The sequence below is a fragment of the Bubalus kerabau genome, chromosome 5 (assembly GCF_029407905.1).
Source record: "Bubalus kerabau isolate K-KA32 ecotype Philippines breed swamp buffalo chromosome 5, PCC_UOA_SB_1v2, whole genome shotgun sequence".
Classification (NCBI taxonomy): domain Eukaryota; kingdom Metazoa; phylum Chordata; class Mammalia; order Artiodactyla; family Bovidae; genus Bubalus; species Bubalus kerabau.
Genome location: NC_073628.1, coordinates 110,937,665 through 110,951,236, shown reverse-complemented (window position 1 = coordinate 110,951,236; position 13,572 = coordinate 110,937,665). Strand labels below are relative to the sequence as shown.

The following is a 13,572-nucleotide window of genomic DNA, read 5'->3' as shown; positions in this document are numbered from 1 at the left end:
GTTGGATGGCATCATCGACTCAATGGACAAGAGTTTGAGCAAGCTTTGGGCGTCGGTGATGAACAGGGAAGTCTACATGCCCATGGGGTTGCAAAGAGTCGGACACAATCAAGGGACTGAACTGATATATATATATTTGAATATGTATAGGTACAGTTATAAATTCTTATGCTGTAAAGAAATATCTATTTTCTTAATATGTTTAAGATGATCCCACAACACAAAAGTTAACTTCTTTGAGTCACTGAGTTGCCTTTAAGAATCCAATAAAGGCTATATATTGTCTCACTAGGAAACACAGGATGCTTAGAAGGTTATATAAAGAAATTCAAATTTCTAGTGACTCAGAGTCCATGAAGCCAAGATCCAAGTTTAAGAAGCTCTCCATAGCAAAATTTTAAACTATAAGCTAACAACTGAATAATGATATTCAACAAAATTTGCCTTCTTGTGAAAGTGTAAGATATTCATATATTAGTAACTAAATGATTTTTCAAAGTAAAGTCTGATGGGTAAACATATTTTCTCATTTTAGCCTCGCTGGATCATAAGGAACAGAAGAAATATCAGAATGATTTAAAGTCATGTTAGTAAATTAAAAAAAAAAAACCACCAAAAATATTCCTGATATTTAGTATCACACAGGTTTCAGAAGAATCAAGTTATTTATCCAATCCAATGTGCTTTATCAATAAATCCTCTTATCAACACACAGAGCTCACAAGTTATTTTTTACCTATAACTGTTGCGTTTATTTTAAAACCAGTCAGTTGACTGAAATTACTGGTTACCCAGTTTCTTTGAATTAGAAGACAGATTCATTTTGAAGGGTAATTAAAAGAGAACATGTCCATTCAAAGACTATATGATCATATACAAATACTATACAAATAATTAAAATTTTAAAAAATGGATTACTTTCAACAGAAATTCTTTTCTTAATCTTACACAGGTTGTGGATAAGAAATCATGAGTTCAACTTTTTTGCCTATTCCATACTGTAGCTGCCTTTTTCTTTAAATGTTCCATCTAATATGGAGCTTTGGTCTGTCCATTATTTCCTAACATTTCCAGTTGCCCGCATATGCTGCTATAAAGATGGCACGATGACTCACATCCTTACCAGACTCCCACTTTCATTATTCAGTGTAACACCTCACCCTCCACAACCTCTCACAGTTGCAGTCAATCAGAATGGGGGCAGGGGAGGAGGGAGCAGTAGTGGAACAGGCCTGAGTTCTTTTTCAAAACTGTAAGCTGCTATGAAATCCATTTAGTGCGTTGTGACTAGCTTTTTGGTTTGGGGATTTGGAAGGAGAAGGAGAGAAGTTTAAAATGAATTAGAATATAATACAGTAGAAGAAAAAACATCAGAGTGCTTCATACATAAGGATAAGTATCACTGCAGGTATATATGTGCGAGTATGTATGAATGTTTAAGGTCTTGATATAAAGGCTATTTCAAAATGCAGGTGTTGGTTAACAATCTTAAATTTTCATGTTGGAGATCTACCTTCTAGTCCCAGCACAAACCCTGAATACTGTACTATTTATGCCTTCCTTCTTTCAACTAAACCTCACATCCACCTCACAATCATGTTATAAATTAAAATGGTGTTCCTGTAGGTGGGCTTCCACCTCACAATCATGTTATAAATTAAAATGGTGTTCCTGTAGGTGGGCTTCCCTGGTGGCTCGGTGGTAAGAATCTGCCTGCTAAGGCAGGAGCTATGGGTTTGATCCCTAATCTGGGAAGACCCGCTGGAAAAGGAAATGGTTACCCACTTCAATATTCTTGCCTGGAAAACCCCATGGACAGAGGAGCCTGGTGGGCTACAGTCCATGGGGTTGGAAAGAGTCACATACAACAGTGACTGACCAACTAACAACCAAACAACCCTGTGGGTACTGTATCTAAGAAAAAGGTACTCTCCTTAGAAAACACAAAAAACTAACAAAATACACAAAACAAAATAACCTAGTATTATTTTTTAAAGAATTCTTATCTATTTGTTCATGTGCAAATAAATCACTGTGGTTGCACACAGCACTTTCATCCCGGGAACAATCCATTCAGGTCATATTTTGAACTTGTTTTCTGACATTTTATGTTTCAGTGTCTCTCAGATCTCATGTTTCTGGCTTGACAACTGTTAGTTTCCTCCATCCTCGGAGGAGCTTCAAAATTATACTGGGCAAAAGTCTTTCCCTGTTATATTTCATATTTTAAAATCACTTTCCTGGGTTTTTTGTTTTCAGTGATTTCCCCATCATTCGAGATTTCCCTTGAAAACTTTTACCTGTACCTCTTAACTCTCTACTTTCTTATTCTTAGAAATGAATGTTTTATTTTAATAGGTCCCTACAGCATTGCCCCAGGTTATAGTACTTCCTTCTAGCAGCTCGGGAACAACCAACTGGATGAAGCCTATCTTTCAAACCTACCACCCACAAAATTCAGTCACCATGACCAATGGAATGTATTTTCAACCTTTACAGACAAACGTGGCTTCTGCTTAGTCATCTGATCTTAGTCAAATAGAACAGTCATAAAGGGTTTAAAAGCTTTCGTTTCAGGATGAAGACTTTAGAGGTCTATCTTTCTTAATACCTTTGGAAAATGATCTCTTTGAATACAGAGTTCATTTGAAAGACAATGTAATCTTTTTCTCCTAAATTACTTACATTCAACATTGACTTGTTATTTTTGAACAGTTAGAATCTAGTTTAAAATAACTTAAAATTCAAACACAAGTCTAACGACACCAAAAAAAAAAAAAAAAATGTGTTACACTGGGCATTTTGCTAAAGGGAAGTCTATGTCAAAGCACATTTTCAGTCATGAGCCTAATAAGCCAATGGCTACTGTATCTTATAATTGCTTCATCCCAAATCTGTAGAATCACTTTGGCTCCTTTTTTCCTCTCACACCCATGTCTGATACACAATGAAGTCCTGTCGGTTCTCTTTCAGAATATGTCCAGGTTCCAACCACTTCCACTCTTTGTCTCTCCCCATTATGATCACCCTGGTCAGTCTATCATTTCTCACCAGGATTACTGCAAACCCACATCTGATCTCCCTACTTCTACTCTTACCTTCCTCTTGTCTGTTTTCAACACAGTAGGCACTGTGATCCTCCAAAACCTCAGACAGATCTTATTACTCTTCCACTCAAAATTCTGTAAGGGCTCCTCACTTCATACAAAGCAAAGCCTATGCCCTTACAGTGGCCTTAGAGCTCTCTAACTTCCTCTCCTATTGCCCTTGTTTTCCCCTTCCCTTCTTTCCAGCTCTACACTGGTCTTCTTGCTGTTCCTTAACTTTACTTGGCATGAGCCAGCCTCGGGGATTTTGAATTAGCTGTTGCCTCTGCTGTAGTGCTCCTCCCCTAGACATCTCCATGACTAACTCATCTCTTTACCTTCAATGAGATCTACTCTATCTAACAACTGTAATGCTTCTTCTCCCCATCAACCCAATCTCGCTTATTTTGCCCTACTTTTTCTCTTTTCATAGCTATTTATCACCTTCTGACATATTAAGTATATTATTTATTATGTTCATTGGTTACTGCTGTCTGTTTCCTTCTGTAAGAATGTAAAGTCTACAAGACCTGGGATCTTTGTTCAGAAAACAAATTTATATTTTTGTCATGGTTAGGTTAGGAAGATTTCCTAGAATATGCCAAAGGTACAAGAATTTACATCAGTAAATTGGTTCCAAATTTTTTTTTTGAATGTACTATCTTGCTACTACCCCAGTGGTTAAGAATCTTTCTTCCAGTGCAGGGGATGTGGGTTCAATCCCTGGTCAGGGAACTAAGACCCCACAGGCTGCAGGGCAACTAAGCCCAGGCACTGCAACTGGAGAGCCTGCATCACAACAAAGACTCAGCCCTGCCCAAAAAACAAATATAGATTTAAAAAACCTGTAAAAAGTGCTATCTCACCTTGACCACAATTCTCTAGATAGGGATTTCTATTTCAAGTTATTTATAAAATGTGTTTAGTTTTATCAGACATGTGATAAGGAGAAATATAGCCATATATATCTGTTAGGTGTGGGATGGAAATGGGCAGATCAAGACAGAGCTTTCAAAGCCCCTTAAAGAAAGGAAAGCATGGCCTAACCAGGGTGCTTTTCTTTTCTTTAACTCATAATCAAATTTATTTAGCTTAGTTTTGTCAAACTCACAATCAAGCTTATTTAACTTAGTTCTGTAAAGGAACAGAAACAAATTAGTAATATGATGGACTCTGGTGAATTACTGGATTAATTATAAATATAAAAGAAGCCCCAAAATTAATTAACATTATTATAAAACTCGATTGTATAATTTTTCTGTATTAGGAAATTATCAACTTTCTGGCTATGATCATCAACAAACACCTCTAAAACTTATTTGATTCTTTCACCTAGTTTTTCTAAGTACTATTTTTGCCCCCACATCAAAAAATAACAACTGGATTAAATAATTCACATCAAACAACAAAACAGAACAAAAACCAGAGAGAAATTAGGTAGCAAACCAAAAACCCATGGACAAACATCTACCATCAGAGATGGCCACTAAGCATAGCCATGAATTTCAAAATATAAGTAGGTAGGAACAAATACCACCACCATAAGTCCTGTATACTATACATTCATTATCTGCATAGCAGCAGGAAGCAGAAAAAACCAATGGGACATCTAACAGGAAACTCCTCAATAGACACAGGTATTCACTGGAAAGCATTACACTCCAAATCAAGAACATCTACTGAAAATGAGAATGACTTTACCCAACTTAAAATCCAGTAAGAGTTAAGCACAAAAAGCCCATGGATAGACCTGATGGAGCCGGAGCCATGTAACCCCTTTCAACTCCAGAAACTGATTCACCTAGAAATCCTCCTCTGACAGATCCCCAAGCCAACAGGAAACTGGTGGGAAGGGTGCGTTTCTTGCTTGGCCCTAAATGATCTTAAAATAGATGGCAAAATCTAAATACTAAATCTGCTGCTGTGGAAACCACTATCAGAGCAGGCTCCTCTAGAGGCCCACTTGTAAGATCAATGTTTGTCTTCCTCTTGTTACGATCCGAACCAGCCAAGGCTCACTCTAAGTCCTACTAGAAGATACAGCCACTACAGATACAGACCACCTTGACAAAAATGTCTGAGAGAGACTAGGTCAGATACCACATCGCCTTCAACACAGTCAGAATCCAGCAACAAACAGAGGGTTTTCCATAATTTGCCATGTTACTCTGCATTCAGGTTCCACCTTTATTATCTTACCTTAATGTTGCAAGCCTGCTCCATTAGCCTTCTTGCATTTTCCTCTGCCCTGTATCTCTTTGGAAGTTGGACTCTGAAGAACTTTAAGGCGCCTTCAAAATCAGCCTGCAGAAGATCTTCCTTTGAGGTCTACAAAACAATCACCAAGAATCGTCCATTACATTTTAACCTACATTCATAACAAATACATTGCAAAAGCAATTTCTATTTTCCTGAATGTAACTTTTATTGGCCAAGATCTAGGTGAGGTCCAAAAACTTTTAGGAAGAGATTTCTAACCGCTTTATATAAGCTGAAATAAGTCACCATAAATCCTAGAAGTGACAATGGAATTAATTAACAAGCTAACATTTAATTTACATAACCTCTAGATTAGAATGATGGACCCTGGCAAAGCTAACCACATTATGGCTCTGGGGAAAAAAAAAAAAAAAACGCCAGAAAAAGGAAAAAATTTGAACTCTGGGACACATCTGTGATTTTAACTTGGTGGGCATTTTAAGGATTTTTTTTTTTACCCCCAAGCTGGGAAGACACAGACAGTACAATTAAAGCACAGAAGAGTTACATAACAAACACCTAATGAGAGGATGACTTTTCAATTAATGACAATAGCAAATAAGATATTGTTCCATATCTTAAAGACTTTAAAAAAAAGTAAATTAAGCAAACCACTTAACTACTGAACTTCTTAGGAAAGCTACTTTTGCAAAATTTACTTAAGAAATAACAACTACTTATATGCATGCACAGAAAATATATGCACGCACAGAAAAAAGACTGAAAGGAAATAAAAGAAAATGGTGAAGAGTGAGGTTATAGTTTTTTCTTCTTCTTCTTTATATTTTGCTGTATTTCCTGTGGGAAAGATCTTATAACAAGAAAGGCAATAAATGTTTTAATAAACAACTACCTGTAATCATTGGCAAATGCTGAGATACAAATCATGAGACTGAGGCATACTGGGTACACTGAAATAGGCCAAGTCTAAAAGAAACTAGGTGTTAAGAGTCAGCACTTAATTGTCAAAAATGGCAGAAAGAAAATGATTAAAACAAAAAAATATGGTAGCTAGAAATCACAGAACTACATGCAAGTTCAAATTTTACTTTATTTAAATTCAAATGTAAAACTGATTAACAACTACATTGAAAGACAGAGGAAGTCAGAGGAATTCTGCTCATAATGAGTTGTCATCACCACCACCCTGGTCTAAGCCATTGTTGTTTCTCAGCTGAGTCATTCAGTAACTTTCCAACTGGTCTCCCTCTTTCTCCCTCTCCTTACAGCAGCTAGATACTTTTTCAGATCATGCTGCTCTTCTGTGTAAAGTTCTCCAATGGTTCCTACTGTGCTCAGAATAAAATCCAAAACCATTACCATTACCTGCAAGACCCTTTATGATCTGGGGCCCTGCCTTCCCCTTCAACAAAATGAATTGCATCTCTCTTCTTGGTCTCAAGCTCCAAGTACACTAGCCTTCTTTCTGGTTTGTTTGGGTTTTTTTTTTTTTTGTACACACTGAGTTCATTCCTAACTGAAGGCTACTGCCTGTTATCTCTGTCTGGAATATTCTTCTCCCTCATCTTCATTATGATAATAACTTTGTGATTTAGATATATATATATATCTATAATATATAAGCACAAATATAAGATTTGAGTTAGACCTTTTCTGAGCATTTAAATTCTTCCTCCTAGCCCATCAAGTCATTCTTCATCCAGTCGTTTTCTAGTTTTTCATTTGCTTTCATCCTAAAGAAAGGGGACTTATCTGTCTTGTTCTTTACTGTATTCACAGTGATAAGACTAATGCCTAGATTATAGGAGGTACTCAACTAAAATTTACTGAATAACTGAATGAATCCTCCTTTCATCTCTCTTTCACTCTCTCTATATAATTTTTTCTCCCCTTTGCTTCTCTTTTAAATAGAAACATGTAAAATAAAATATTAATTCACACAGCAGGCATTTTCACAGAGGACTAGGTTGGCCCAAGTTTAGATTCGTAAACTAGTAATCAGAAAATAGAGCCAGGCTAACAGTGCCAAGGGAAAAAACAAGCTTCAGTACACCTCAGACTTATTTCCTCCCTCATAGATACTGAAAGATGGTGGCAATAAGTAGTGGAGAGAATATTTAGCAGGATAAAGTGCTATCAACTCACCTTAACTGGGAAAGGCAGTTACTGGAAACAAATTCAGCCTAAAAGTGGGCCTCTTCAACTGAAATATCAACTGCTGAATTATCGAGAAAGCATCCACCTACCAGTTATACCAGACATACCACATCCTATTTCACCTGTAACACCGGTTCTGATGATTATCTCTTTGGTAACTGTTGGGAAAATTCAAGACAGACTGCTTATAGAGTTTGTAGGGAAACAGGACTGGTAGCTTTCTTCATCATTCAAAACCTCTAAGCGCACCTTTTCTATTGACAGTACAACTAACCTCTAGTTACCTACAGATGACCAAAATGGTGTGGAACAGTCTATCGCCTGCAGGCAGCATGGTCACCTAATTTTCTAATACTGCCCAAGGCCTAGTTTCAAGTCCAGCTTCTGAGATGATACAAAAGAAGAAAGATACAACCCAACTCAGATGAAGTCTCTGGAAACCAGAATTCAGAGTTCTCTGTGACTGCCCTTTTCAAGACACCACTGGTGTTAGCGAAGCTCCAGACTGCCTGAAAGTGTGAGTTGCTCATTTGTGTCCGACTCTTTGCAACCCCATGGACTATAGCTCGCCAGGCTACTCTGTCCATGGGATTCTCCAGGCAAGATACTGGAGAAGATACTGGTAGCCATCCCCTTCTCCAGGGGCTTTTCCTGACCCAGGGATTGAACCATGTCTCCTGCATTATAGGCAGATTCTTTATCATCTGAGCCACCAGGGAAGCTTACTTTAAGCATACCCACTATTAAAAAGTCAAAAGATTATCAGATGCAAATTAGAAAGGAGATGCAGGACTTATTTTGAGAGACAAATTGATTTTTATATTTCGGCGGGGTATCAGATGTATTTTCACAACCCAGATAATCACGATGGTATGATCACTCACCGAGAGCCAGACATCCTGGAATGTGAAGTCAAGTGGGCCTCAGAAAGCATCACTATGAACAAAGATAGTGGAGGTTATAGAATCCCAGTTGAGCTATTTCAAATCCTAAAAGATGATGCTGTGAAAGTGCTGCACTCAATATGCCAGCAAATCTAGAAAACTCAGCAGTGGCCAGAGGACTGGAAAAGGTCAGTTTTCATTCCAATCCCAAAGAAAGGCAATGCCAAAGAATGCTCAAACTACCACACAACTGCACTCATATCACATGCTAGTAAAGTAATGCTCAAAATTCTCCAAGCCAGGCTTCAGGAATACGTGAACTGTGAACTTCCAGATGTTCAAGCTGGTTTTAGAAAAGGCAGAGGAACCAGAGATCAAATTGCCAACACCCGCTGGATCATCGAAAAAGAAAGAGAGTTCCAGAAACACATCTGTTTCTGCTTTATTGACTATGCCAAAGCCTTTGACTGTGTGGATCACAATAAACTGTGGGAAATTCTGAAAGAGATGAGAATACCAGACCACCTGACCTGCCTCTTGAGATCTGTATGCAGGTCAGGAAGCAACAGTTAGAACTGGACATGGAACAACAGACTGGTTCCAAATAGGAAAAGGAGTACGTCAAGGCTGTATATTGTCACCCTGTTTATTTAACTTATATGCAGAGTACATCATGAGAAACGCTGGGCTGGAAGAAGAACAAGCTGGAATCAAGGTTGCCAGGAGAAATATCAGTAACCTCAGATATGCAGATGACACTACCCTTATGGCAGAAAGTGAAGGGGAACTAAAAAGCCTCTTGATGAAGTGAAAGAGGAGAGTGAAAAAGTTGGCTTAAAGCTCAACATTCAGAAAACGAAGATCATGGCATCTGGTCCCATCACTTCATGGCAAATAGATGCGTAAACAGTGGAAACAGTGTCAGACTTTATTTTTGGGGGCTCCAAAGTCACTCCAGATGGTGATTGCAACCATGAATTGAAAGACGCTTACTTCTTGGAAGGAAAGTTATGACCAACCTAGATAGCATATTCAAAAGCAGAGACATTACTTTGCCAACAAAGGTCCGGCTAGTCAAGGCTATGGTTTTTCCTGTGGTCATGTATGGATGTGAAAGTTGGACTGTGAAGAAAGCTGAGTGCCAAAGAATTGATGCTTTTCAACTGTGGTATTGAAGAAGACTCTTTAGAGTCCCTTGGACTGCAAGGAGATCCAACCAGTCCATTCTAAAGGAGATCAGTCCTGGGTGTTCACTGGAAGGACTGATGCTAAAGCTGAAACTCCAATACTTTGGCCACCTCATGCGAAGCTGACTCGTTGGAAAATACCCTGATGCTGGGAGGGATTGGGGGCAGAAGGAGAAGGGGACGACAGAGGATGAGATGGCTGGATGGCATCACTGACTCGATGGACGTGAGTCTCAGTGAACTCTGGGAGTTGGTGATGGACAGGGAGGCCTGGCGTGCTTGGATTCATGGAGTCACAAAGGAGTCGGATACAATTGTGCAAGTGAACTGAACTGATCAGAAGTATACGTGGGCTTCAGCCCATGGGATTGCAAAGAGTTGGACACTACCAAATGAACGAAAAACAATCTTTATTTGTTTATCTGGCTGTGCTGGGTCTTAGCTGTGGCATGCAGCATCTTCGATCTTCATTGTGGCATGTGGCATCTTTAGCTGTGGCATGGGAGATCTAGTTCCCTGAACACCCAGGTCCCCTGCATTGGGATCATGGAGTCTGAGCCAGTGGACCATCAGCGAAGTCCCAACATGGCAACCTTTATACTTGAGTCTTTAACTTCTTTTAAGAGTTACTGAGTTGGCCAAAAGGATTGTTTGGGTTTATGGAAAAACCTGGATGAACCTTTTGACCAATCCAATATAGTCTCTCTTCAGTGAGTAATCAATCCTTGCAGCAATCAACAACAGGTAAAAATGGGAGAAAAATGTTCTCATCTGCTTTTTCATTCTTTCCTTAAAATTAATGTTTTAAGGAAGTTTACAAATTAAAAAAAAACACAACTAGGTTACAGTTTGACAGCATTAGAAATCTGATCAAAATTAAACCTTAAATGGCTACTGGAGGGACAGCGGGAGCATTTGGCTATAGATGTATGTCAATCCTCGGCCTGAGAGTCCTCCAGTTTCACCATGCACAGGGCCCAGAGTAGCAGTACTGAAACTATAGCCAACACTGACATGTTATATAATGATCTGATAATCATTTCCCATGTCATATAAAAAAAGAAAAAAAAATCTAGGAGGACAGGAAGATTTTGAACATGAGTAAAAGCTTCTCTCCTCTTTCTCCAAATTTCACACACTTACAGAGGAGTATGAACTCTGGCTGTGTGCCACTGTTAATACCATTTTGGGAGTGTTTTTCCCACTGAAAAATTCAGTGCAAGAGTATCACATTTTCAAGTGATTAAAAAAACAAGAGAGAGAGAGAAGAAGGCAGGGTGGGTGGTAATGAACAGTTCTAACATTTGAGTGTTAGCTCCAGATGCTTCTATTCCAAACCTCTCACTGTTCTCCAAAGACAAATCTTTCTTTAAAGGCCTCTATCAGCAGCAAAATCTAGATTTGCTTATTTTAGAGGATTATTGGGGGAAAAAAATGTACGCACAGTTCTCTTTCTCACCTTCACTATATTCACCACAAATGGCTTTTTCTTCCTTGAGGCATAGAGTCTAACAGGATTTCCATTCCATTGAGCAAAGTTTCTGGAGGTCTGAGAATCATTTGGAAGTGAGGGCTTTAGAAGAGGACATTGCTTAGCTGGTATCTAGGATACCTGAATCCCTTGCTTTGGTATTTTAATTTCACCAAAGAAACGTATGCTTGGTGGGTCTACACACAGAATCTACGTCTTGTGGTAATATCTAAAGTGGAACACTGGTACTTGATTTATTAAAGGGAAATTATTCTTTACTAAGTGTACCTTTGAGGGACCATAAGCAAAAATTCCAAATGTGCTTGGTGTTCCTATAGTTTGATGGTCCCTCTGTGCCTCAGGGAACAAAATATAAGGCTCAGAGTTCAAATCCACAACACTGTCTTGGTAAATCTTCATTTAATTTGATCTGTTTCATTAATAAAAGTAACTGGCCTCATATGAAAAAAATACTACTTGGATCTTAAATGCAAAACAGGATTTGTAGTGTTCTTGCCTGGAGAATCCCAGGGACGGGGGAGCCTGGTGGGCTGCTGTCTATGGGATCGCACAGGTCGGACATGACTGAGCGACTTCACTTTCATTTTTCACTTTCATGCAATGGAGAAGGAAATGGGAACCCACTCCAGTGTTCTTGTCTGGAGAATCCCAGCGACAGGGGAGCCTGGTAGGCTGCCGTCTATGGGGTCGCACAGAGTCGGACACGACTGAAGCAACTTAGCAGCAGCAGCAGCAGCAGCAGCAGCCCCCTACATAGTCATATTGAAAACATGACTAAAAACCTAAACTTCAGTTCCTTCCCTCACTGGTAATGGAAAGATTACAACATTGCATGTGGCAGGATTCCTCTTAGGACCCCCCTGGGCAGATTAACCATAGATCCCATATCATTAGGCAGTCCAATAACACAAGGCTGAACAACTGGACATCCCCCTGGTATACACTAAACTTTGAGCAATAACCCATTGTATAGCTGATCCCAATTCATAGCCATATTGCTCATTAAAGGGCATGTGATGTGATTTCTCAGAATGTAGAGTACCCTAATTCTATCAACAATCTTTTAAGCTGTGTAACAAAGTCAGAGATTTCCAAATGGCCCTACAGATAACTCAGCATACACTTTTCACATAGACTGCAAGTGGCTCTATGACATGCAATGTTCGAGCCCAGAATAACATGAGGGCTGTACCTACTTGGGTACCTAATTTGGCAACCGAGCCAACTTTGTACAGTTCCAACATATAGATATCTATGAGCCCCCCACAGACGTGAACCTTGTAAAGATTACAGCTTTTACTGTTGACAATCATTCTACACTACAGGCAGTTTAAAGTCATCCCTGATGAAGATGTAGGTATGAGATATATTTCCTGTTATTGATTTTATGTTTCCCTTCAAAATGCTAAAAATGTAAATGCCAAAGAAAGGCAGTACCAGATCACTGTAAAGTTATCAGTGGAAGCCTATGAGACACAAAGTTAAGCAGTCTGTAAGGATATAGAAATGCATTAGATAAAAAACTGATTCCTTAAAGAGAAGCAGATCATTTGTTGAAATATATTTTAGCACTTCTCAGTGTCAAAGCTCCTAAAATGCTTTTTATTTCACTGTTTAAAAAAAAAATCCTTTTTAATAGAATCATGATTCTTCAGTTTTTTCCTTTATTAAGAAAAAAAAAATGTGACTCAGGGAAACAAAATTCAAGTGAGCACTGATGACCTCACCTGGGCATTGAAACATATATTTTGAGCTCTTCTTTCTTAAATTACAAAGGAACTGTATTTCTCAAAAAATACCACCCCCTTCCCTATAATTGTATGCTGGTCACTGCATCCAACTTCACCTTGCAGTGATAAATAAGACTTTCTTCAGGGTGAGAAACCCCTTATGTGCACAGCTACCTAACATGTCTGTTATGACGATATAGGAGAGATCCTATTTATTTGCAAATAGATACATTAAGACTGAGTTAATATTTGTAAAGATAAGTATAAACAAAGATGAACTATACTAGAGGGAGATATGTGTGAGAGAGAGTTAAATTCAGTCAAGTCAATCTTGTACTTCTGAAAAGACTCAAATATGAGAGAACCAAATGAAGGAACAGTCTAGAATGGTATTAAACTCCATTGTTTAAAATAGACAGAACGAAATTATTCTTGCCCAATTACCAAATAATGGTATAGGACTACTGTAGACCAATTATATTATAGAACAGTTGCTAGGTATAGTTCTCAAACTGCTAAAAAGAACCCTGCACCAGTGGTTGTGGGTATTTAATTTTAACCCTTGATAGGAAGTGAGGAAGAGTGATTTTTTTTTCTCATCCTCAGGAAATTAAATTTTAAAAAAAAACAACAAATCAGACTTCCCAGACTCAGCACAGACCCAACAGCCCTAAGCTGGTTCCAGATAAACAGTTCAAACATTCCAGGAGAGAAATCTGTAATTTCCTAATCAATGATTTTTAGGGAATAAAATTTCCTACTAAAACAATCAAACTGGACATCAAATAGAGAGGTTAGAAAGGAAACCACACATAG

The 13,572-nt window shown here is 38.5% G+C and overlaps 1 protein-coding gene across 6 annotated transcripts in view; it reads right to left on the bottom strand.

Annotated features, from left to right (window-relative positions):
- The window catches only part of RABGAP1L (RAB GTPase activating protein 1 like), a 742,566-nt gene that overhangs the window by 150,274 nt on the left and 578,720 nt on the right, over window positions 1-13,572 (bottom strand). For 5 of the 6 annotated variants that reach the window (XM_055582719.1, XM_055582720.1, XM_055582716.1 and 2 more), the window contains one exon: window positions 5,286-5,414. The exons of the other annotated variant lie outside the window; for it this stretch is intronic. In XM_055582719.1, coding sequence (XP_055438694.1) covers window positions 5,286-5,414 — 129 coding nt within the window. The remainder of the gene's footprint in view (window positions 1-5,285; window positions 5,415-13,572) is intronic. 6 annotated transcript variants of the gene reach the window in all.